This window comes from Notolabrus celidotus, chromosome 17 (genome assembly GCF_009762535.1).
Source record: "Notolabrus celidotus isolate fNotCel1 chromosome 17, fNotCel1.pri, whole genome shotgun sequence".
NCBI classification, from domain to species: Eukaryota; Metazoa; Chordata; class Actinopteri; order Labriformes; family Labridae; genus Notolabrus; species Notolabrus celidotus.
This window is the reverse complement of record NC_048288.1, coordinates 14,765,081-14,792,446: the sequence shown is the minus strand read 5'-3', so window position 1 is coordinate 14,792,446 and position 27,366 is coordinate 14,765,081. Positions and strand designations below refer to the sequence as shown.

At 38.5% G+C, this 27,366-nt stretch overlaps 1 protein-coding gene across 4 annotated transcripts; it reads right to left on the bottom strand.

Annotated features, from left to right (window-relative positions):
- Positions 1–801: 801 nt before the first annotated feature.
- LOC117828750 (copine-3-like) lies at positions 802–24,559 on the bottom strand. 4 transcript variants are annotated; one of them, XM_034706059.1, is made up of 17 exons: positions 24,452–24,559; positions 23,602–23,751; positions 21,968–22,147; positions 19,387–19,461; positions 19,237–19,308; positions 19,073–19,153; positions 12,624–12,713; positions 11,264–11,362; positions 11,027–11,113; positions 10,855–10,914; positions 10,623–10,756; positions 9,343–9,397; positions 8,951–9,002; positions 8,676–8,809; positions 8,242–8,478; positions 6,289–6,401; positions 802–3,646 (listed from the first exon to the last, which is right to left on the bottom strand). In XM_034706059.1, the coding sequence occupies exons 2-16, from the start codon at positions 23,731–23,733 to the stop codon at positions 6,291–6,293; spliced, it is 1,599 nt and encodes a 532-aa protein (XP_034561950.1). In that variant the 5' UTR covers positions 23,734–23,751; positions 24,452–24,559; the 3' UTR covers positions 802–3,646; positions 6,289–6,290. The 4 variants fall into 4 exon arrangements, with proteins under 4 accessions (XP_034561950.1, XP_034561949.1, XP_034561947.1 ...); XM_034706058.1 differs by lacking the exon at positions 6,289–6,401; XM_034706057.1 differs by lacking the exon at positions 24,452–24,559 and having other exon boundaries at positions 3,532–3,646; positions 23,602–23,789.
- Between the last annotated feature and the right edge of the window lie 2,807 nt (positions 24,560–27,366).

Sequence of the window (27,366 nt, the reverse complement as noted above, 5' to 3'; positions counted from 1 at the left end):
CCCCATACACTAAGGTGTTACTTACAATTTACAATAACTGTCATCAAAACTTTAGCCATAGTTTACATCAGAACGTCCCTCCAGAGTACACTGTTATATTGACAACATGACTAAGCAGTTTGACTGTCTTATCCGTACACAATGACACAAGGACTTGTCACTGATGGCACTGACATGTTCATTGACACAGATATTTACTTTTGAGAGATGAACTAAGGATTATGAGCAAGATACTGGCTTTTGCAGGTAATCCATGGTGTTTTGCTATTTGTACGAATTGTTTTGAGAAATGCACTTACTGTTTTGTAAATGTTGAGGATGATTTGAGAAATGTACCAAAGCGCCTGAGAAAAACTGTAATCACAAGAGACTTCAGCGAGCTCTCACAAAAGTCTCTCAGGATGAACTTTTTTTCTTTTGTCTCCATGTCTCTTCAGGGCCTCTGTAAAACATGTTTCGACGACAGATTTTCTCTCTTTTTTTTTGCATCAGGCCAAAAAGCTAAAAAGGAAGTATGAATCCTTTTTGATCCTGATTGAATCCTGATTTTCACTCAATTAAAAATGTAAAACACAGGAAATTTAAAGTCAGCCCAGCATTTTCTTTTAACACATATTCAGGTCAAAAATAGGATCTAACTTTCATACCTTTAACATTGTACACTAGGGAATACAAACGTCTGTAATTTAAATGGACTGCAGTAAAAACAATAAACTGAATACCTGATATCAATATATCAGCTAATGCCAGTACAGGTTCACCAAATCACATTTAGTATCTATTAAATAAATACTAGGTGTGTTTTTTATTTGAATAAGAGCTTTATTAGCAGGTTTGATACACTTTGTGAGCACAAAGGCACATCATTATGCGTCATGTTCTATCATAAAACTGGTTCACAACAAGAATACAAGTATTACAGAGCTGTGCAACCACATTACACAATTTGATCACAACTTAAAATAGATTTTTCCAGCAAAAAAATAAAAGCATGTTTTAAATGTATATACTCCATATAGATATATAACTATAATATACTACAATACTGATCTTTATTTATATGGAAGATATGAAAACAGGAGTAAATGGCCTCATCGTTTTGACAAAAGTCTGACTGGGTCCTGTTGTTTCAGGTTTGGAGACATACAACATGACTTTCATGTAAAACCAGAGTACCTGGCACAATGGTTGACCACGGTGAACACACAAAATACAATGATGGATGAGACTGGCACAAAACAACGTTGCCAGCTGTAATCACAACATCTCAGGTCATACCTTCAGCTCAGGGTTTATAACACACACATCAAACTGTTTGGCAACACACTGAGTAAAATGTATGAAACTTGGTCTTTCAACACATGACATTATGATTATGATAGGAGGGAGAATTTGAGCATGTGCAATAATAAGCATCAATTAAAAAAGCATGTGCCTTAACAGCAGCAACTACTCAGCTACTCAGCTAAATGTACATAATGAAGCTATTAATAGATCTGCAGTTGCTTCTGTAAACATCTTATTAAAAGGTGTCCACTCATTCATCCAATATTTGTAAGCTTGGTGTAAAAAAAATGTTCATACAACTATTATAACTCCAAACCATCAGAGAGTTTTTCTAGTAATCACACATACGCTCTTTATGCAGAAGCTCCAGAAGCTTCTGTTTTGTACAGAAGACAGTTTTACTGCAGTTGTTTTCTCGAGACCTTGGTTCAAGTTTCTTGTCATATTAGGACATAAAAAGCTGGTTTTCTTCCTATGACAGCTTAACTTATCTCATCTTCTCTGGATTACAAAGCTTGTTTGTTATTGTTACAACAGGATCCTTTTCTATTCATCTAGAAAACATATTGACATGAAATCATAGGCATTTATAAACCATTTTTGGGGGTGCTGAAGCACCTCTAAATTGAATCCCAGCACCCCTAAAATTTGAGAGATTCAAACATTTTGTTTTACTGTATGTTCTTTTTAACAAGCTTCAAAAGTTTCAAAACCATACAGTTCTGGGTTGAAATGTAATTGTTAACAACAAAAATACAGCAGCTCCACTGCGTTTGACATGCTGTGCATTGCATTTCAAATGAAAGTCCAAAAAATAACTCCAATGTCCATTTTTGGTATTTTTGGTACTCACTATAGGGGGCTGGTTTACTCCAGAAACATACATACTGTTTATGTATATGTTGAGGAGCTGCTGTATCAAAATGAGTTGTCTTTCCCCAGAAATTAGGGTTACCATATGTTTCTTTTGTGATTCCAATCCATTTCTCTTTTGCTGTGGCTCAGCATTTAAATAACCTTTATCAGATTTGATGGTTTAGTCACAGACTGTCCTAAAAAGTTTTATACTTTTCTTTCACAAATGTGGGAATGAAATTGCATTACAATGTACAAAACAGTGAAATTTATCTTGCACGGCTCAGCACCCCCAAACATCCGATCCTAGAATCGCCCCTGCATGAAATGCTGCCATTGTCCATGCACTGGGGGTCCCCAGGAGCTCTGGGCCCCATGAGATGATAACTCTTTGGCCCCACCTCCACAGCCCAAGCCAACCCCTCACATGTGCTATAATAACCTCAGCTCCATTATACCATCCAACGGAAACTATCGTTATAACTGCTGACAGACTGCCTTAAAATTCAAAATTGCTGGTATTAGCTTTAATATTTCATGAACGGTTTAAACTGTAGTCACCTTTCTTGTTACAGAAAACTAAACCTGCCTCTTTTTAGGGGGAGGGCAACATGCAGGGGTGTGTCCAGCAGAGCAGGGTGGAAACGTAAAGATCTCGAGAAGATAACTGAAGTCACTCATTTTTGCAGGAAGCCATGCACACTAATGTATGGTCGTCAGCTTCCATATCTGTGGATTATTAAGGTTTTTTATGCTTACTTCCTCTTGTGAAGGTTCAATTACACAGCTAAAAAATGTGCTTGTCAAAAACACTATCTGCAACCGTCAGAACGTTGATGAAGACCCAAGTTGCTCGCCAAACGCAAGACATTTTTTTATATTTTTAACCATAAAATATAGAACAAATTCTAATCCTACAAAATTTGATTTTACTTTACCTAATTCAAATTTGACTCATGATGCAATTAAAACCCACAGCTGACCAACTTCTGCTACAAAATCATTCTTCAACTACACTACAGGCAATAAATGCTTTCATTCTAGTAAAATGTGTCTTGTATTGTATCAGAGTGCAGTTACATGTCCAGTGACTTCTTCTGTAAAATAATGGAATGATTGTTTTTTCTAAATTGCTGTAGCGCTGAGTTGCAGCCCAGATTAACACACATGGATTAATAACTACGTCTATTCAGACACTTAAAAGGAAGCACAGGTTGCTCTATAGACTGGAGTGTTTATATACGAAGCTGCATGCAGGTACGCTGATAAAATATAAAAAAAAGGTAGAGTTCAGGAAGTGTTAGGAGGACGGTGAGATGAGATGAAGCCGCGGATGTCCTTTAAATCAGCGGGATTCTGGTCCGAGTCTGGATCAGATGGTCCCTGCAGGGTTTGGAGCAGGATTGCTGGACTTTGGTGGATTCAGCTTCATGGTACGGAAAAAGTCAGTCAGCTGAGTGGGAATTTCTGCTAACACACTCTTTGCCAGAGCTTCAGGAGGAGTCTGAAGAAGAAACCAGATGTTAAAAAAAGTCCTGAACAGTAAAGAGAAAAATGTGTTTTAATCATGCATTACTGGATTATCATTATCATAGATTTATTACATGCTGAGTGAGAAACAGGAAGTCGTGCAGATGAAGACAAAAGGGGGGAAATGTTCTTTTTCAGAGGAAGCTTTTCACTTCATTTCTTTTGTCATGATGCAGCTGTTTGAGGTTGCTCGTAACTGCTGCATTTACAGATGCGGCAAGCAACAGTGACAGAAACTGCGATGGCACCAAGAAAATGACATCTTCGTTTTCTCTCAGTTTTGTCGACCTTCAAACCTTTTCTATATGACAAAAAGCTCCAACTCTACTCCAGAACAATAAAACTACTTATAAAATAGTTTTCACCAGTTTCTCTTCGAGGCTTTGGCCTGTTAATATCTCAGTAACTTGAAAATAAATTTTCAGCCCCCTTAAAAAATGGATTAGGCACCTTTTGCTGAACTTCTTATAATAAGATAAACTTGTCTCATTGCAGAGCGTAGTAAGGTCAGAAGTGTGTTTCATAGGCTGTTTTATGCACTGATGTAATCTGACAGAGTGCATCCAATTGATGAAGCAACACAGACGTGCAAGTGTCTACATACATTCATACAACCTTTATTTACCAGGAATATTCCTGTTGGGTTGCAAAATCTGATTTACAAGAGAGTCCTGGCCAAGACGGTAGCATCAAAAGTTTCACAAGTGCATACTCTGGTCGATCGATCCTTAGTAACAGTTTTTAAATACTGCAAACTAATACAATCATCCAGTTCAAGGTGACTCTGTGGCTCAGAACAAAGTGAGGGAGCTCAAATGTTAAAAGCACTCAGAGGAACGACAAACAGGGTGTGTCCATGAGACAGAAGGTTACCAGAGCTGTACTACCTCCATTATGTGAAGCTTACAAAGATATGAAGAAATTCACAGTCTATGTTTTATAAAATATATGTATGTGCATCCTTAGGAATGCATCAATAGATTGATAATCCATTGACAGATATCACCCAGCTTTCTTCTATTCACTGGGCTGTGTTAAAGACTTCAATCTGATTGGTGAAAACCCCAGAACAATGATTATTCATTTTGAATAGCAAAGGTAACGCTTAGGACAACCTGATCAGTGAACACTTTATGATTTCACCTCTTCCTGTTCACAATGTGACAAAAATGTTAGTTTCTGATGGCATCTCTCAATGCTAACAGAAATGCTTCAGTAATTTGGAGATCACACAATGTCAGATCGGTGATCAATGGCTGAGCAGTCACCAGAAGAGAAAAGACGAAGAGAAACGGGACTACAGCGCAGCAATGTGCAAGGGTGTGCTAAAAAACACGGAGCACAAGCCTCAACACGGTATGAGCTTTGGAAGAGTTAGAGGACTGGTTGAGTGAGAAGAGAATGCCAACAGAAAAAGTACTGCTTGCTGATGCTAAAATTGGCACTAATGAAAATAGCTTGGTTGACCTGATTTAGGCTCACCAACTGTATGCAAATGGACAAAGACTAGGGTTGCAAAATTCCAGGAATTTTCAAAGTTTGAAACTTTCCATGGGAATTAACAGGAATTTATGGGAATAAACCGGGAATTCACTAAATTGAAGGTTGGCTCTTAATAGGGAACTTAAATATAGTTTGGAAAAATATATTTTAGCATAATCCTGACTAAAACAACCAGATTTCATGCAAGTACAGTAGAATATCTATGCGATTCCTTGAGACCATGCCCCCTCCATGCACTTTTCATTGAACATTTTGAATGGGACTTTGTTGGGATTGCATTTTATTTATTTTTTCCGAATGGGTTGGGTCAGAGGATGAGTAACATTTAACTCAACATTCATGTTTTTGTTCTTCAATGAAAGAATTGATTGTTCAATAAAATATTTAACACTTGATAAAGTTCTACTTACAAATAAATCTGTTTTCATTGTATTATTTTCGATGGATGTCTGCTTACAACAAAACAAATATTTATGTTTGGATATGATACCTTTCCATTAAATTACCCTCAATTCCAATAAATTTCTATAATTTCCACTTTGGAATATTTCCAAAATTCCCCATCTCAACTTCCCATGGAAAATTACCAGAAACTTTACACCCCTTTGCAACCCTTACAAAGACACCATAACGCCACATTTTGGATGCAGTCATGATGGTTTTCTGGAGCTAGCATTGTTGCTAACTCATTCACTAGCTTAAAAGCTATTTAACCTTTGTGAGTTGCTGTTTGTGTTAGTATCTGAGTAGAGATGTTTAGACTAAGAAAGCTAAGAAAAGTGGTGGGTTAGAGCCGATTCTGGGCATGCAAGTGTGTCCAAAAATAATTTATGACACCCCTATAACAATCAACCTAAAGCTGAAATTCATTGGAGAGGAGTTTTTTTCTTTGATGTGAGTATGAATGTTTCTCTCTTCTTCACTCAACACTCATGACACATCTGTAAAAAAACAGATGGATGAGTTGGAAAGAAGACAAACAGTTGAAGCGTTATTTAGCAAAGCAGTGTTTAGATGCGATGACTCGTGCAGTGATTGAGTGAGGCAGTTCTTGATACAGGGAAGGCAAAGACAAGGATGGTAGTGGGCTTAGAGACTGAGTATTTGGGGTACCCCTATGAAGGGCTGGGATCGCGAGGAGGCTTCAGTTTGAATAAAGTGAAGAAGGAGGCCAGTTGTTGGGGTAACTCAGCCAAAACACTTTGGGCAAGAGCCTGGCTGGGCGCCTGAAAAGACATAAATAAACACAGGCACACAGGTAAGCTAGGTGAGACCCAGGGCCCAGTCTTTGAAAAAGTAATCTCGTCAGATTAAAACAAAACATAAAAAGGATCAAAATTTGATAAGATTACGTGATCCGGTCTTCACTTATCTGGATAAAACCTCCAGTTAATCAGGATCTTTCAGTTTGAGTGGATTGTGACGCCCACTCTGCACAAAGTATGTAGCATGCATAGGTGCAGCTCAGGACATTAGAATGTAGTGAAAAAGTTTAGTTTTTCAAAAGACTCAAAAAGATACACTTTCATTTAATATATATTCATGACATGTTAAGGGAAATATTGAAAGCCCTTTTTTATATTTTGACGATTTTGGCTTATAGCTCACGAAAATCAGAAATCTAGAATCTCAAATGAAATCTCCAACCTCTGAAATGTATGATCCAATACAATCCATACTTGGTTGGGGCGTGTTCATGACAAATTACTGTATCAGCATGGCATGAAGGCGATCAGCCTGTGGCTCTGATGAGGGGTTATTAAAGCTCAGGTTGTTTTGATGGCAGCCATCAGCTGATCTGTATTTCTGGGTTGGGTGTTTCTAATCTTCCTCTTGACTAATACTCCATCGATTCTCAATCTTAATCAAGCACAGTAGCATCATAGTCAGAAAACCATGTGGTAATCTTTTTGGCGCTGTGGGCAGGTGTCAAGTCCTGCTGGAATAGGGAGTCATCATCTCCATAAAGCTTGTCAGCAGTGTGAAGCATGAAGTGCTTTAAAATCTCCTGGTAGACGGCTGTGTTGACTTTGGACTTTATAAATCACAGAGGACCAGCACCAGCAGATCACATGGTGCTCCAAATAATCACAGACTGCAGAATCTTCACACTGGACTTCAGACACCTTGGAGTGTGTACCTACTCCTCCCTTCCTCCAGACTCTAGGAGCTTGATTTCCAAATGAAATGCTAAATGTACTTTCTTCTGAAAAGAGGACTTTGGACCACTGAGCAACAGTCCAGTTCCCTTTCTCCTTAGCCCAGGTAAGACTCTTCTGATGTTGTCTCGAGTTTGACACAGCACTCTGTGAAGAGCAAGCCTTATCAGCAATTACCTTTTGTGGCTAACCCTCCTTGTGTAGGGTGTCAATGATTGTCTACTGGACAACTGTCAAGTTACAGTATTTATTCTGATTGAATAGTGTTTACTCAAACTAGAAATTAATTATTTTAGTATTTGGACGTAAGATTTTTTAGTTTACTTTTGACTGAAGGTCATAATTATCTAAATTAAAATCTAAAAACACTTGTTATATATTCTAGACACACTACTTGCCAACTAAAATGTTTGATTTTCACTTTCTTAAATAACTGATGGAAAATATTGAACTTTTTCATGATATTCTCATTTCTTGAGATGTACTTTAGTCCCGTTTGGAGCTCTGGTAATCTGGATTTGGTAATCTTAAAAAGTTTCTATCTGGATCAGGTACATCCAATCCAATTTTTGTTTGACAAACCAGGGCAAAAATAAGATGAATCACCTGATCCTGGAAAGCAAAACATAAGATTTTCAAATCCAGATTATTTCATATATTTGCATGAACAACTGGGCCCTGGTTTAGGGTGTGGGAATCTCTGGGTCTGGTCTTGACAGGTATTTTTCTACTCGAGGGGGGGAAGTGTTCTTTGATGGATTTTTAAATGTGAAGCAAGTTAAACCAAAATTAGGAAAAAAAGCTTGATTCATGCAGTTTTATAGCAATGAGTGCTTGTTCAGAAAAATCAGCTCAAGCACCCTCAAAGAAAGACCAATCAGGAGTGTGGGAGATCTCTTGCACTTACATTTTTAAACTGCCTGAAAGGAACAAACTGGACGATGTCCCTCATGGCGGGCTCTCCCGTCAGAGAGCGCAGACTACCATCATCTCCATCCAGGAACTCCATGGCACTGAAGTCAGCTCCCCCGACCCCGACTATGATGATGGACATGGGCAGACGGGAGGCGTTGACGATGGCACTGCGAGTCTGATCCATGTCTGTGATCACTCCGTCAGTGATGATCAGCAGGACAAAGTATTGCTGCAGGAAGAACAAAGCAACAAAGACAAATCAGTTTTGGATGTTTGAAAGTTTTATCAAAACGAATCTGCTTTTGAAGTCTCTGAGAATAAAAAGGTGTTGCTGCTGCTGGATGTTTTTCTCAAGACGTCTACAAAACCTCAAACAATAATAAACACAGTCATATTAATGTTGAATCTAAATAGAGTAACACTCACTGATGCTGTGGTCTGCTGTACCGCTTGGTTAGCAAAACGAGCGACGTGGTTGATGATGGGGGAGAAGTTTGTGGGACCGTAGAGTTTGACCTGAGGCAGACAGACCCTGTAGGCCTCCACTATGCCTTCAACACCTGCACACACACAGATAGTAGGGATCACACTTATATCAACACACTGCAAAGTGATAGCTACTGTATATTAGGCTGCACATGTTCACTAGACAATACAGTATAAGCCCGTCTAAAAGCATGTGAAACGATATGAAAACAAACCTGTGCAGAATGGATTTGCTGGGTTGAAGTTGAGAGGAAACTCATGAGAAACCTGTAAAAAAAAAAGAACATACAAGATCGCACATCATTTCCTGTATTCACCACGTGACTTTCATAATGATGAACTCAATGCAAACAGAAGATTGGAGCTGCACTGATAATTAAAAGAATGCTAACTGCTCTGAAATCAATTTAAAGTTTCAGTATTCTTTTCTGTGAGGATTTGCTGCGTCTACATTTTGAATAGTTTCACCTTTTTCATGCCACCCAATTAATTTTAAAAACGTTTCAAGAGACTCGTTTAAAGTGAAAGTACGTCAGCACTGAGTATGCACCCTTTGCTGGTGCTGCAGTCATTTGCATGAATTTGTGGGTTAGCATTCAGGTCTTACCTGCCATGATGGAGGGATCTGAGCACCAAATCCAAAAGCAGGAAACATCTTGTCACTACACAGAAGGGACAAACAGCAATAATGCAGTTATTAAGTTAGGAGTAGTTTGTCACTAGATTTTGGTCACTCAGGCTCCATTGCGCTCATTTTTTTCACGTTGTGTTACCAAACTGACCGTAGATCTATATCCCTCTGTAAGCTTTAAGAAAAAGTCGCATTGAAGGCCTTTAGGCCATCAAAAATGGGCATTGCTTTAACCTGATCGGAGACATACTGAATATTCACTAATATTATAATTAACCCTTTAATTACCACTACTTAAAGTTCCAGAGAGAGGAAATTCTTAGTGTCAAAAAAAAATTAAAAATTGATTATCTCCTGCATAATACATTTTAAAAAATGTTTTATATTTGAATCTACACAGGCTTACATATGTTGATAACATACAACAATGATTTTCATGACCTGGTTATTTTTCATGCAATGTCATATTTTTAAAAAAGTGATGTTGAAGGCCTTAAATGGGCATTAATTTAACCTGATCTATATCTATATGTCATATAATGATGAATTGTTCCAATTTTTTTATCTTTTAATTAACTTCAGTATTAATAAGACATACTGAATATTCACGAATATTATAATTAACCCTTTAATTACCATGTGTTAAAGTTCCAGAGACGGGAATTTAGGAGATTAAAAAAACACTTACATTTTATTTTCTCCTTCATAATACAATGAAAACTGGATTTTTTTTTTTTTGAGTCAACAATTTTGAGATATGTTGATGACTTACACAAATTGTATGACTGCATTCTTTTTTTTGCAAAGTCAGATTTTTTTTTTTCAAGTCACAATTTTGGCATTAAGTTGACCAAGAATGTGCAATCTCTAAACTGTTATAAATATTCCATACAATAATAAATTTTTTCAAATTTTGGAAAAAAAAATCTTTCAATGAAAGTCATTCATCCCTATGAATAGAAACAGGTTTGAAAAGCGAATGAGATTTTAGCAATAATTTGACCCCCCCTTCACACACACACACACATTATTGTCACCATGCACATATACATACACCACTCTTGAGTATCGATATCAACACACAGAGACCTTCATTGGTTGAAAGTAAATTCAAAATTGCATGTAAGAATCCAAAATGTAAAACTATAGCTCATCACATCATCTAGGTATTTTTAACGTGCTGCAGATATTACTTTCACACTCCTCACATAGAGGGCTGTTTTGAGTGTATCTTGTATTTGACATGTCTTTCATACCTGTCATAGTCCTGGATGACGTTGCCCACAGACCATATAGCAGACAGGTACTCGTTTACGCCCTGGGGACTGATGTAATGCAGGGACTGAGGAGACTTGGGATCTCCGTTTGAGCCCGTGAAATCCACTGCCACCTGAAAAAAAATCCAGAGAGAGGACAGACATCCAGGTCAATAGTAGAAATAACAAATACAGATATCAAATAACTGTCATTAGAGACGCAAGAACTTACAGTGAAGTTGATTTGACAGCCTCCCATGATATAATCCAGGAAGGTGTACTCCTTCACCACCTGAAAGAGGCAACATCTGATTTATAGAGGAGTGTAAAAAACATCTCAAATCCACTGTACTTCAGGACAAATCACACAACTGCGAAAATACACACTGAAAGCAACACTTCACCTGGCAGAACTTCACACTGACAACACCAGAGTTCTTGTAGCCTTTCTTCTTCTGCTTCTTTTTACTGTTGACACATTCAAACTCTGCCTGCAGACAAAAAAAAAGGGTCGTCCATGTAAATGCCTACTATTAATGCATAAACAAAACCTACTTTTACTACAGGGACTAATTTAAAAGAAGAAAGAGAAGTTAAATCGTCTCTAATTTGTGTAACCAAACACACACACAGACTCATACCGGAGACGTTCGAGATGCTTCTTGGAGGCGTTTCATTGTGGTCTCAAAGATTCCAATAAGGTCATGTGATCCATCGTTGTCGTAGTCATAACACTCAACCTGCAAACGTGTTAACAAACTTTATATTGAAGGGAGAAGGAAAACAATCACACAGAAAACATAAATATAAACAAAAAGCTCAGTTCACCCAAACTACAAAAACTGACACAGACCTCAACAAGAATGAGCTCCCGAAATAACCAGAACACTCTTTGTGTTGATCGAGATGCAGATCCTCAAGCACATAAAACCCAGACATATCCAGGGCCAGATGGTGGTCAGGGAATTTTGTAATTGTGAGAACTAACCCTTTAAGTGTATTAAAAAAAAATACAACTGTAGGCGTAGAAGACAGAAAAAACATAAACGTGCAACAGTGATTTTCAAACGCAATCCTTTTCTATAAGATCAGACGGAGGCTGGAAGTAGAATGACAGACAAGTAAAGTATGTGAAGTGTCAGACAAATATGTCAAGTTGAATGAAGGAAATTAAAGCCCTTTTTATATTGCAGGTTGAAGCCGCGATATTCACTCCCCTGTAACGCCTCACCTTCAATGTGAAAGAACGTCTCACCACTCTGCTGGCATTGAAGGAGTAACAGAGGAGAAACAGAGGAGTTACAAAGGCGAGACGAGGAAGTGGGAACGCCGCTGTGTGTGTGTGTGTGTGTGTGTGTGTGTGTGTGTGTGTGTGTGTGTGTGTGTGTGTGTGTGTGTGTGTGTGTGTGTGTGTGTGTGTGTGTGTGTGTGTATGTGTGTATTTCCAAGTTAGTGCATACATGTGAAGCTTCCGCTGTGTGTTCCCCTCTCATGTGTAACGCAATGTAAAGTCACACACTTGACCAATAGTACTCCACAGCAAGATCAGTGTGAAGGTACAAAGACGTGATGATGGCGGAGTTTAGTGTAACAGTGCTAGTCTTGCAATATAAAAAGGGCTACAGAGAGCTGGAGAGCCTGCTGAGATGATGCCTCCCTCTCCTCACACACTCCACCCTTTAAGTGATGGTAAGATGAAGAGAGACAAACACTGGGACACCGCGTGCTGGGTAACTCACTTGTACTGTTTGTTTGGAAACAGCTTCCTTCCTGACATGTTTGCTTCAAAAGTTAGAAAATAATATTCAACATCAAGCTAAATACACTCCAGTCAGTTCATTTTCTCCGATACATCTAAAAAGGGAAACATAGAACTAGGTAATACTCAAAGACAGTATTGCATTATGTCACCATCAGGTTAAAATGCAGTTCGAGTGTCAGTTTGGATAAACTTGCTCCAGGTGTGCAGGTGGTTGAAGGTTTAAAAAGTGTCATGTTTACTTTGATAGGGTTGTCCATGTCTCCTCCACAGAGAGACTGCAAGGGGATCCGAAAAGGTTTCCATGTTGGATTCAAGTTGTTGTTCACCACCTGAGAGCAGAAAGACGGTTAAATAAAGAGAGCAAAATACCCGAAGAGTCAGGTTAAAAAAAAAAAAGTTACACATTTCATTACCACGGAAAAACCTCAGTCATGTGACTACAGCTGTTCATTCTAAAAACGCAGCTGGTGAGTGTTGAAGAACAAGAGAGCACGGAGCCAGACTGTAGCTTATTGGAGATCATTTCATTTCAATCCGGATTCAGAACTCATCACAGCACAGAAACAGCCCTTCTCAAAATCACTAACGACATCCCCCTCTCATCTGATTACAACTCCCTCAGCATCCTCCTCCTCCTGGACATTAGTGCAGCTTTCGACACCCTCAATCACTCCATCCTCCTCACCTGCCTTCAATCCTCCCTCGGTATCACTGGCACCGCCCTCTGCTGGTTCAAATCTAAACCGGCAACAGTTTATCAGCATCAACAACCTTAAGTCACGTTCAGCCCCCTCTCTCATGGTGTCCCCCAGGGTTCCGTGCTTGGTCCCCTCCTCTTCATCATCTACATGCTCCCTCTTGGCCGCCATGGCCTCCATTTCCACTGTTATGCCGACGACATCCAGCTTTACATTTCGACCACATCCATCACCGCTGCTTCCCACACCACCCTCACAAACTGCCTCACTGAAATAAACTCCTGGATGCAAACAAACTTTCTCAAACTCAATTGTAATAAATCTGAAATTCTCATCATAGGCCCAAAAATCCCCCATTTCCACTTGCCCGGACTTCTCACTCACTATTGATAAATCCACTGTTTCAACATCCACCCACATCCGTAACCTTGGCATCATTTTTCGATCAGTCCCTCAACTTCCAAGAACACATTAACAATATTTCAAAAACTGCTTTCTTCCACCTCAAAAACATCACCCGTCTCCGCCCCTCCCTTTCCTTCTCTCCCCAAACCCAAGCACCAAACCTGGGGGGACAGGGCCTTCTCTGTTGCTGCCCCCACCCTCTGGAACTCTCTCCCCCAACACCTCAGATTCTCTCCCTCACTCACCACATTCAAATCCGGACTCAAAACCCACCTATTTACAAAGGCTTTTAACCTATAAATGTTAATTTTTGTTTGTTTTGTTTTGTTTTGCTGCTTTGCTTTCCCTTGCTTTTTTGCACTGTTTTCCTTTGCTTTTCAATTGTACAATTTATTTTCCTGTAAAGTGTCTTGGAGAAACTTTTAAAGCGCTTTTATAAATAAAATGTATTATTATTATTATTATTATTATTATAATAATAATAATAATAATAATAATAATATGAAACGCTGTTGGTGGACACAGGCCCTTATTCAAACACATTCGTCATAGAAAATAGAGTATAATATAGAGCAGTGTTTTTCACTGATTTTAGCACACACTAGATTATCAGTTTTCCAAAACTACAAGACACAGATTTTGTTTGAGAAAGTTACACATTTCCTCTACATTCAAGGAAGAAAGATTCGGTTTCGGTATCTAATCTTTTTCTCTCTAACATGTGAACAGGAAGAGTGATTAACAGAGCATGCATGCTGTAGTAAACAAAATAGATTATTTGATTTCACCTGAACTATAAATTCAAAAAAGTATATTTTGATATTTTTCTCTGTAACTTATACAACCTCAATTCCAAAAAGCCAAGACACTGTGTAAAATGTTGATAAAAACAGTGTTGATGGTTCCTTTTAAAGACTTTATTTCATTGAAAATAGTACCGGTCAAGGATGTTCTCATCCTCTGTAATTACCCATAAAGACACCACTTACAGCACGTCCATCTTAAACTGAAATTAGATTTTTTCATGACAAAAGTGAGTTTACTGCTACATGTGATGATTCTTGGTACACCTTACTAAATCCTGCACATGACTTCAAACACGTGTTACATGCAACTTTAAACTCACATTGCTACGGTTAGGGCCTGATTGTGTCCACAATATGCATTTTTTGGAACTGGCAGTCCTCACGACCTCTATTTCAGAGCGCTTGTTATTGCTGTTTACTGTTACTTGGTTACACAAGTTGTCCGACAGTACTTCTGCTTCCCTTACGTCCAAATTCCATCGGATCTGTTGTCCGGTCCGTCTCCAATTCGTCACAGCACTGGGATCTGATAGGTTTCTATTCTAGTCAATGTTTTAACTTCCACTGGATCCACTTCATTGCGTTCCAGCTGCGTCTCTGATAGGCAGGTCAGAGCCCTCCGGATCAGATACGCAAGACTTCCATTTTTGCCGGATGCCGGAGCACAACGCATAAATCCCAACAGAGAAGATTGAGCGGGACAGGAAGTCAGGCACCAAAATAATTTTTTTAAATCCTGTTAATTTTCAGAATAAAACACTCTGTGATATCACCAGGTCGTTTTTCACTTAACTACAACAAACTCTCGGATGAGGAGAGGAGTCAGATATTCGTTAATGCAGTAATTACCACGGAAAAACCTCAGTCATGTGACTACAGCTGTTCATTCTAAAAACGCAGCTGGTGAGTGTTGAAGAACAAGAGAGCACGGAGCCAGACTGTAGCTATTTGGAGATCATTTCATTTCAATCCGGATTCAGAACTCATCACAGCACAGAAACAGCCCTTCTCAAAATCACTAACGACATCCCCCTCTCATCTGATTACAACTCCCTCAGCATCCTCCTCCTCCTGGACATTAGTGCAGCTTTCGACACCCTCAATCACTCCATCCTCCTCACCTGCCTTCAATTCCTCCCTCAGTATCACTGGCACCGCCCTCTCCTGGTTCAAATCTAAACCGCCAACAGTTTATCAGCATCAACAACCTGAAGTCACGTTCAGCCCCCCTCTCTCATGGTGTCCCCCAGGGTTCCGTGCTTGGTCCCCTCCTCTTCATCATCTACATGCTCCCTCTTGGCCACCATGGCCTCCATTTCCACTGTTATGCCGACGACATCCAGCTTTACATTTCGACCACATCCATCACCGCTGCTTCCCACACCACCCTCACAAACTGCCTCACTGAAATAAACTCCTGGATGCAAACAAACTTTCTCAAACTCAATTGTAATAAATCTTAAATTCTCATCATAGGCCCAAAAATCCCCCATTTCCACTTGCCCGGACTTCTCACTCACTATTGATAAATCCACTGTTTCAACATCCACCCACATCCGTAGCCTTGGCATCATTTTCGATCAGTCCCTCAACTTCCAAGAACACATTAACAATATTTCAAAAACTGCTTTCTTCCACCTCAAAAACATCACCCGTCTCCGCCCCTCCCTTTCCTTCACTGCCGCTGAAACTCTCCTCCACGCCTTCATCACCTCAAGACTTGATTATTGCAATAGCATCCTCTATGGTTCACCCAACACCCTCCTCAACAAATTACAATACATTCAAAACTCAGCTGCACGCCTCCTCACTCACACCCGCTCCAGAGACCACATCACCCCAGTCCTCCAGAACCTCCATTGGCTTCCCATCACCTCCTGAATACAGTACAAGATCCTCCTCATCACCTACAAAGCCCTCCATAACCTAGCTCCCTCCTACCTCACCAACCTTCTGCAGCCATTCAATCCCACCCGCAACCTCCGCTCCACCAATGCCAACCTCCTCACCCCTCTCCCCAAACCCAAGCACCGAACCTGGGGGGACAGGGCCTTCTCTGTCGCTGCCCCCACCCTCTGGAACTCTCTCCCCCAACACCTCAGATTCTCTCCCTCACTCACCACATTCAAATCCGGACTCAAAACCCACCTATTTACAAAGGCTTTTAACCTATAAATGTTAATTTTTGTTTGTTTTGTTTTGTTTTGCTGCTTTGCTTTCCCTTGCTTTTTTGCACTGTTTTCCTTTGCTTTTCAATTGTACAATTTATTTTCCTGTAAAGTGTCTTGGAGAAACTTTTAAAGCGCTTTTATAAATAAAATGTATTATTATTATTATTATTATTATTATATGAAACGCTGTTAGTGGACACAGGCCCTTATTCAAACACATTCGTCATAGAAAATAGAGTATAATATAGAGCAGTGTTTTTCACTGATTTTAGCACACACTAGATTAACAGTTTTCCAAAACTACAAGATACAGATTTTGTTTGAGAAAGTTACACATTTCCTCTACATTCAAGGAAGAAAGATTCAGTTTCGGTATCTAATCTTTTTCTCTCTAACATGTGAACAGGAAGAGTGATTAACAGAGCATGCATGCTGTAGTAAACAAAATAGATTATTTGATTTCACCTGAACTATAAATTCAAAAAAGTATATTTTGATATTTTTCTCTGTAACTTATACAACCTCAATTCCAAAAAGCCAAGACACTGTGTAAAATGTTGATAAAAACAGTGTTGATGGTTCCTTTTAAAGACTTTATTTCATTGAAAATAGTACCGGTCAAGGATGTTCTCATCCTCTGTAATTACCCATAAAGACACCACTTACAGCACGTCCATCTTAAACTGAAATTAGATTTTTTTCATGACAAACGTGAGTTTACTGCTACATGTGATGATTCTTGGTACACCTTACTAAATCCTGCACATGACTTCAAACACGTGTTACATGCAACTTTAAACTCACATTGCTACGGTTAGGGCCTGATTGTGTCCACAATATGCATTTTTTGGAACTGGCAGTCCTCACGACCTCTATTTCAGAGCGCTTGTTATTGCTGTTTACTGTTACTTGGTTACACAAGTTGTCCGACAGTACTTCTGCTTCCCTTACGTCCAAATTCCATCGGATCTGTTGTCCGGTCAGTCTCCAATTCGTCACAGCACTGGGATCTGATAGGTTTCTATTCTAGTCAATGTTTTAACTTCCACTGGATCCGCTTCATTGCGTTCCGGCTGCGTCTCTGATCCGGCAGGTCAGAGCCCTCCGGATCAGATACGCAAGACTTCCATTTTTGCCGGATGCTGGAGCACAACGCATAAATCCCAACAGAGAAGATTGAGCGGGACAGGAAGTCAGGCACCAAAATATTTTTTTTTAAATCCTGTTAATTTTCAGAATAAAACACTCTGTGATATCACCAGGTCGTTTTTCACTGAACTACAACAAACTCTCGGATGAGGAGAGGAGTCAGATATTCGTTAATGGAGTAATTACCACGGGAAAACCTCAGTCATATGACTACAGCTGTTCATTCTAAAAACGCAGCTGGTGAGTGTTGAAGAACAAGAGAGCACGGAGCCAGACTGTAGCTTATTGGAGATCATTTCATTTCAATCCGGATTCAGAACTCATCACAGCACAGAAACAGCCCTTCTCAAAATCACTAACGACATCCCCCTCTCATCTGATTACAACTCCCTCAGCATCCTCCTCCTCCTGGACATTAGTGCAGCTTTCGACACCCTCAATCACTCCATCCTCCTCACCTGCCTTCAATCCTCCCTCAGTATCACTGGCACCGCCCTCTCCTGGTTCAAATCTAAACCGCCAACAGTTTATCAGCATCAACAACCTGAAGTCACGTTCAGCCCCCCTCTCTCATGGTGTCCCCCAGGGTTCCGTGCTTGGTCCCCTCCTCTTCATCATCTACATGCTCCCTCTTGGCCGCCATGGCCTCCATTTCCACTGTTATGCCGCCGACATCCAGCTTTACATTTCGACCACATCCATCACCGCTGCTTCCCACACCACCCTCACAAACTGCCTCACTGAAATAAACTCCTGGATGCAAACAAACTTTCTCAAACTCAATTGTAATAAATCTGAAATTCTTATCATAGGCCCAAAAATCCCTCATTTCCACTTGCCCGGACTTCTAACTCACTATTGATAAATCCACTGTTTCAACATCCACCCACATCCGTAGCCTTGGCATCATTTTTCGATCAGTCCCTCAACTTCCAACAACACATTAACAATATTTCAAAAACTGCTTTCTTCCACCTCAAAAACATCACCCGTCTCCGCCCCTCCCTTTCCTTCACTGCCGCTGAAACTCTCCTCCACGCCTTCATCACCTCAAGACTCGATTATTGCAATAGCCTCCTCTATGGTTCACCCAACACCCTCCTCAACAAATTACAATACATTCAAAACTCAGCTGCACGCCTCCTCACTCACACCCGCTCAACAGAGACCACATCACATTATAAATAAAATGTATTATTATTATTATTATTATTATTATTATATGAAATGCTGTTAGTGGACACAGGCCCTTATTCAAACACATTCGTCATAGAAAATAGAGTATAATATAGAGCAGTGTTTTTCACTGATTTTAGCACACACTAGATTAACAGTTTTCCAAAACTACAAGATACAGATTTTGTTTGAGAAAATAATTGCATGCATCCTCACAGTTGTATTATCCGCTGTACATATTAAAAGAATCCTAGCGTTTGCATATTTGAATAAATATTTTTACCTCTGTTCTGTGAGCCAGCTGCCAGCCAGTTGATGTCTGTTTGTGAAACTCCAGGTATGGATCAGACTTCCCAAAGAAATCCTGTGAATGAATAAAAACCAAGCCAGTGAGTAACATGTACCTGAAAATCTAAAAACTGATTTCAGGGGGTGCTTTTTATTTACCTTGTTATCTAGTTTCCTCGCTTCAACTTCAAAATTTGCCACTCTGTTGTCTTTTATTTCTTCTGCACTGATCTGCAACAGAGAATGAATAGATAAATGCACGGGTGTTTAAAAACAAATCCATCAATAGTTTTTCTCCATGCCACTCACTGTGATGGTCCCTTTTCCTGCAGGATGTTTGTTCTTCAGGATGAGAGGTCGGGTCAGTTTTTTACTAGACACAACCTGAAAGAAATTAAACAAGTCAGCAGTTATTTAAGAACCAAAAGTTGCAGAACAGAGGATAAGAACCAACCACACACACAGCAGCCCGTAGACCACGATGCAGTTATCATCCAGTATAATCCTGCAGAGTGAACATCTGTGGTCAGGTTACACTTAGAGAGTCGACACAGCAACTACTTATCAGGGACGTTAACTCTGATCTCCAATATGGGAAAACAAAGGGATGATATTACACCACCCCATGCTGCCTGAAACTGTCAGTTTGTAACACATATTTTGACTTCAGGGAGCCACAAATATTCAAATTAAGAAATTAAACCTTCAGCTCTCCATTTACTCAAAAAGGAGACACCTCTTCACACCTTGATATAAGGACTGGATTATGCTCATGACTGTGAGAGCTAAACTAACAGACTAAAAGACCCAAAATATATTCAAATATGAGGTTATATGAGGACAAATAGACAGAAATTGATCATAGGAAGTCTCTCCATTAAATATTTGATATGCAATAAAGCCAGCTTTTATATAAAAATGAGGTGTTGTAGGGAGGTACTGCGTACTTTGATATAAATAGACCATCCCCACAAAAAATGTAATCTTGGTATTTCATAGTGTCAATCATTGTACAATGCTGTGAAGCTCCCTGTCCTCAGTCTGCAGGTCAGAATGATAGACAACGTAAAGAGACCAGGTGACATCGCTGTCTCTCATCTACAGCGGCCCTGAAGGACAAAACAAATTTATAAAAGATTAAACACTTTTACAAAGCTGGAGACAATTTTACAAACGACGGAACACTATTACCGTTAAGTCTGACACTGTTTAGCCTGTGGCTATGTGGTCTGAGGCCGTTTCATGTGAATTCTGACACATGATGAAAGTTTTGCTGAGACATGATGCTTTTTCATCTGAGGTCTGACACCTCTCTCTGAGACCCGAGGATGTCCTAATATGTAAACCATGTCGCTCCGTTTGGTTTCTCTCCATCAAAACAAACTAAATGACCCCTCACTTGATCACTTCCAGATCCCTTCCGGTGTTTGGTACATTCCCTTTCCGTAAAAATGAAATGTTAATTTGTTTCAGAAATGGTAAAAGTGTTTCGTCGTTTTTAAATGTATTTCCAACTTTGCAAAAGTGTTTCATCCTTTGTAAATTTGATTTGTCCTTCAGGGCCACCGTACTCATCTGCTCTCTGTCTACCTGCAACAAGGGTCTAACAAAGGACTGTATTTACTGACCTATGGATGAGGAGAGTTAGCAGCATAGTGGAAGTGAAGAAAAGAAGTGAGACTTCAGCTGTGAGCAAACTAGATCCAGCACCTTCCTGTATTTTTGTGCGGAGGTGTGGATGTGTTTAGGAGTCCTGAAGAGCACATCTGATGTGAAACAATTTGACTTTTTAAAAACCCTTTTGCCATATTGTTTACCGGCACTCTCTCACTTAACTTTATCTCTATGCCGATCAACCACAGCTGCTCGCTCTCTAACTTTCATTCACTTGTGGCACTTCTGGTTGAAATTGTGAGTGTGGATCTGTTTTATTCATACTATTGAGCATAAAAATAAAGCATATTGAATTATTTTAAAGCATCAAAATATCAAAACTGTGGACAACCTTATTAGGCCCTCATAATTGATTCAGTTTCCAGCTGCTGGTGCATGTGTTCGCCTGCATGCATGTTCACGAGCAACATTTCCTGCCAGGATGACTACACATGCGCCATAAGTTGTGAGTTTTGCTTTCAAAGATTTTACAACAAATGCAGACAACAGTAGCACAACACGTTGGACATGTAAACAAACTAGAAGAGGAGAAGATGGTGACAAACACTAACTTAAACAGACATCTATCAGGATGAACCCAATCAAGTAAGAAGGATGCTAAAGTTACTTGGAGTGTGACTGTAAGCAAGCTGTTAGTATCAGTAACAGTCCACTATGTTAACAGGTCACATTCTGGTTAGCTGTGTTTGGACTGCAGGTCTTTGAGAGTTCATAAACACCTGCAGTGGGATCACTGCAGCAGAATCAATGAGTGTGTCTCTCCATTTAAAGAGGTAGGGTGCTCCTTTACACACAGCGCTGTAACCTCATTGATCATTTAAATCTCCAGTCATGCAGACAGGATCAGTCAGAATCTTATGCTGATGAATGAACTGTGTTGTCTACTCATCCAAAAGGTCCCACACAGTCAGTCCAGGTTCAAACAGTCAATACTTTGGAGTCAAACCAGCTCCTTTTTATATATCCTCAGGTAAAGGGGGCTTAATTTGGACTCTGACTCTGATGAAGAGGACTCATCTCAGACATGACTCTCTCAACTCGAATCAGCACTGAGCACTGGGGATTGGACTCAAATAACAATCTAAACCTATCAGGTGAAAAATCAATAACCTTTTTGCAATGAGGATAACTTCCCAACCATTACAGCCAGAAGGCCCTGTACTAACATTTATTCAGAAACACTGAGTCATTTCCATCTACAAGATTAAAGCCTTACCTGGCCCAAGGTGCACTCCAGTTGTCCCAGGAAGTCATCATCACTCAGGTCAATGGTTTTGTTGTCGATGTCGTAAATCCCAAACTTTAGTTTCTGCACTATTTCAAAGTAGTAGTCGATGACAAACTTCTTGGCAAACTTTGGACTGAGGCAATTCTGAACTTGCTCTGTGCGCCCGAGCTGTTAGGAAAGGGTGGAGAAAGAAAATTGCTGTAAAAAATAAATAGTACATCTGATGGCATTAATGCACCTAAGAAACAGGAAGAGGATGTGAAGTAACTGCAGCTTTACACCACACTGATATTTCCATCTGTGGGTTAACAATTAACGCTCCTGAGATTGTATCATGCTGGAGCAACACTGACACAGCTGCCACACCTTTGTATGATGTTTAGTATAACGCATCTTATGGGGCGCCGTTATCAAGGTTGTGCCCACTGAAAATAATAGCAACATTTCTCCCCATTTAGCTCCAAAACATCATAAAAAGGTAGAGTGAATTTTTAAAAGTCCCTTTTTTTTTAATCACATTTATAGGAATATTTGTGATCTTCTTCACATTTAATTTTGTTGTGAAAAATATATTAAGTTAAAATCACTGTTAAATCCAAATGCTAAATCTAAATCTTAATTTTAAATATAAATCTAAATGTTTAACGATAAATATAAATGTTTAACGATAAATCTAAATGTTAAACTTAAATCTAGATGTTAAATTTTAAATATAAATGTTAAATGTTGCTCTGCGATCCTAAATATTCAGCTGATATGCGGCAGTGTGAATTTGCATATCAGCTAAATATTTAGGATCGCAGAGCAACATCTAATATTTAGATTTATATTTAACATTTATATTTATACTTAGCATTTATATTTATATTTAGCATTTATATTTATATTTAACATTTATATCGATATTTAACATTTATATTAAGCATTTATATTTATGATTTATATTTAGATTCAGCATTTATATTTATATTTAACATTTAGATTTTGATTTAAAATTTAGCGTTGAACATTTAGATTTAGATTTAACATTTATATCTAATATTTAGATTTAACATTTATATTTATAATTTAGATTTATATTTAACATTTAGATTTATTGAACATTTAGATTTATAATTAACATTTAGATTTATAATTAACATTTAGATTTAATATTTAGATTTAACATTTAGATTAATATTTAACATTTAGATTTATCATAGAACATTTATATTTATCGCTGAACATTTATATTTATCGCTGAACATTTATATTTATATTTAACATTTGGATTTAACAAAATTTTAACTCAATATATTATTCCCAACAAAATTAAATGTGAAGAAGATCACAAAATATTCCTCTAAATGTGATAAAAAAGTGACTTTTAAAAATTCCCTCTACATTATTATGACATTTTGGAGCTAAATGTGGAGAATTGTTGCGGTTATGTTCAGTGTGCACAACTTTACAAACTGCGCCCCATAGCATCTTGTGTTAGAAGTTGCTGGAATTGAAGAGATTTCTTGTGCATACAGTTTCTTTTCTTTTGTCAAACTTTGACATCTACTGAGTTGTGTGTGTGTGTGTGTGTGTGTGTGTGCATATAAGAAATGTTAACTTTTTACAACCATCCAACTGACCTCATACCACTGGGAGTCAGAGCTGCTCATTGACAGAACACACAGAGGGTCAGACTTGGAGCCAATGTCTTTGTCAAGCAGGTGGTCACAGGAGACAGTCAGCTCTACCTTGGTCACGCACTGAGCAGCCATGTCTGACAGATGATGAAGCTGTAGGACAAACATGAGACATTACAATGTTAGCAACATTTGTTTACATGCATTACCACTTAACACCAAACAGAAACAGACCAGTTGTCTCCATGAACGTCACTTCCACTCATAACGCTGACAAACATTGGATGTAGAGGTTAGCTTCCTACATAAAACAGCTCCAAAGCGTCACTTTCACCGAGAAACGACCATTAACTTCACTGGGTTTGATGGAAAATGTGACACATTGGCTGTAAACGTAGCTAAGCTAATGAAGCACAGCGAGTGTTTCGTTTCAAAGTGTGACCATGTTAGCTGGCGTCTTTAACCGAAGGCGTCTGTTAGGTTATTCTCGCAGTGACAGCAGCTTAAACGTCCCTGCGACATAGTTGTGTTTTTTTGTTACACATATGACAAGTTTGTTTTGAAGTAAGAATGGAAATCAAAACAGGGCGGCTTCCCGAGGACTCTTTCCGTGTTTCAACAACTCCTGTTATTACGACAGCCGCTGAGGCATTTGGCTGAAAGGACGCCAGTTGATAAACTCACTCTTAGAAACCGAAACACTGGTAATGATGCACGAGACAGAATGTACAACAGCTAACGCGAACAGGCTAACTGGGCTTTCAAAAGCTGGGTGAGTTTATTCAAAACTAGATCGTTTAACATTTGAAACTGTCACATACCGAGCTGTACATACATATATATTCAAACTTACCGTAAACAGACAGAGATTTGCACCCGGATTCAGAGCAAGAAAATTCCTAAAGTGACGTTAGAGCTTGAAATTACCACTCGGCAGGGTGGTAACGCCTTTTTAACCATTTTAACTCTCGCGATAACTCATAACGTTGGGCTCTGCCTCTGACGTTAGCCCTCGGCCCCGCCCTCCTGTGGTAAAAACTACAGTTTACTGCTGTGGTTAACTTAACGTACACCCGTGTGAAGTGTGAAACTGCTTTTGAAACGGACTGTATTAGTACTACGGAAGAGGATTAGGGCCACTGAAAAAGAAAAAAAAAATTTTGGTCAAAATTGCTTATTATTATTATTATTATTATTATTATTATTATTATTATTATTATTATTATTATTATTAATAAATAATATTATTATTATTATGTGAAAAAAGTCAGAATTCTGAGATTAAAGTCAGAATTCTTGGATTAAAGTCAGAATTCTGAGATTAAAGTCAGAATTCTTGGATTAAAGTCAGAATTATTTGATTAAGGTCAGAATTCTTGGATTAAATTCAAGTACAAACTTTTTTTCTCAGAAAAAAAAAATGAAGGTAAAATATTTTTTATTATTATTATGAGAAAAAAGTCAGAATTCTGACTTTATAATATAATAATAATAATAATAATAATAATAATAATAATAATAATAATTAAAATTAAAATTTGAGCTTATTTTTTTTAAAATTCAAATTAATTTTCAATTCAATTTGCTTTATTGGCATGAAAAAGGACATGTTGCCAAAGCACATATGATTCATACACTTACCTTACACATTACATATTATATACGCATTAATAAACAATGGTGTTAGCCATACAGCATATCTCAATGTCCTCACTTGATGCGGTATGCTCATAATATGACATTTTTATTTCTCTGGTGGCCCTAATCCTCTGTACTAAAGTACTGATGCCTTGATATGACCCACAGAATCAAACTAGGAAATCAGTGACACAGTTCCCTATCTCCTTATTCAAACTGTAAGGCCTGTAACAAGTTTTAAAGGGGGGTAGGGTGGGGGAAAAACTCCCAAATTTTCACATTGAGTGGCACATTTTATCTTTTATCTTGTTAGAAAACTACCTATATAATAAACAGATAAGTGGACTGATAGGTATACTGCTTTGGCCACAGGGAACGGCAAAATTCACACAGACTGTACCTAGGGTTGCCAACTGTCCCGTATTTGCCGGGACATCCCGTATATTGGGCTAAATTGGTTTGTTTCACACGGGACCTTAATTGTCCCATATATTGACTATTAACTCTTGTAAATACAGCAGACTGCACTCTACAGATCCTAGATCAGATAAAACGGCAGTGGCATATCATGTGCCAATCACATTGCCTGTCATCCGATCACAGGCCCCCTCACTCACATCAGTTGTATACAGCGCAAATGAGCCAAGTCTTGCAAAACGGTGTGGAGAGGATTTTCTCTCTGATGGCTATTAAATGGTCAGACTCAAGAAACAGATGCAGCACAGGGCTGATCAAAAGTGAACTTCAAATATCTGTAAACTGTGACTTCTCTCTGGCTGTGCAAAAGGACAAAAGACTGCTTGAGTCAGTCAAGAGCAGCAAAAAGCATCCATGGAAAAAATACATTTGGTGAGTCATACTCCTCTTTTGCATTTAATTTTTCTTTTGCCTGTTTTTTGATGTAAAGAGACAAATTGTGGTTTCTTTGAGGTTTATTCATATGAGGTTACAAAATGATACAGTACGGATTAAAGGGAATATACACACTTTCTACATTTCCAGTTGAATCAGAATATGACGCTGAATTCACACATCATGCTCACACCACCATGGCAACGTGCACCTGTCCCTTATTTAGTAGTGTAAGTTGGCAACCCTAACTGTACCTGTGGCTCAGATCAAAGAGACATCTTCAGGTTGGTATTTTGACCAGCCATGCTGGGAACAGTATTTTCATGTATACAGGACCTGTATGTAATAAATAAGAAGAAAGCAATCAAACTGGAACTCCAATAGGCTGTCAATTATCTTGGAATAACACCGTGTTGATACTGACTTGACATTTTGTACATGCACTACTGCATATTTCTTGTGTGACCGTGTTATCCTTAAAAAAACAAACTGTATTTGACAGAATAAGCACTTTAAATGGTTGATATGGACTTAATTAACTTTGTTTATATAGAATAATGGGATTTTAAACATGATTAAAAATATGATTTGGATTATTGAAACCCGGTGATTAAAAAAAAACATTCGACAGCCCTATTTATATTACAAATTCATAACAAATAGATTTTCACAGTAGTGTTTTTTGGTCAAACTGTAGTCTCCCATGTAATGGATTGTAGATACATGGAATAGGTGTTTTTCTGTATATCTCTTTCTGTAAGTCTCTAGAATAACATTGTGGATATCTTAGAGTCATCGCCCTATATACATGAATGGCAAAAGTGACTTTTGTCCTAGGGAGCATGCCACTGTGGATATCTGAACTTCTAATTTTGACAAGGATAAATTGAATTACAGGTATCTCAAATGAGTATCCAGTCTAGGAGTGTTAAAACCACTGACTATATCTGAAACATGCTAAAAGTTATGTAACACTGTGTTGATAACCTCACTGTTAAAAATAGCAAAAGCTTTAAGTTAATGCAAGTAACAACATCTCCTAATTTCAGATTTTATTCCAAGTCTTTGCAGAATTTTTAATATATACTACTAAGCCATCAAGAACAGAACATTTTTTGTGTACTAAACAAACAAATCTTAATGAGAACATCAGGAAAACTCTGAATAGTAAAATTTAAGCTGAGAATTATCAATAAAAACCAGCAAAATCTGTTAAAGTGAGACATCTATGATCTTCACACATTTCAAGCATTTAACAAAAAGTTAAGAAAATAAATC

What these genes read in the sequence shown, in the direction of transcription:
- LOC117828750 (XM_034706056.1), bottom strand. Translation starts at nt 23,766, where the DNA reads ATGTTTGTCCTACAGCTTCATCATCTGTCAGACATGGCTGCTCAGTGC. An exon ending in ACATGGACAACCCTATCAAA is followed by an intron (nt 11,363 to 12,623) that starts GTAAACATGACA and finishes ACACGTTTGCAG; the next exon opens with GTTGAGTGTTATGACTACGA. An exon ending in AGATCCCTCCATCATGGCAG is followed by an intron (nt 9,003 to 9,342) that starts GTAAGACCTGAA and finishes TTTTTTTTACAG; the next exon opens with GTTTCTCATGAGTTTCCTCT.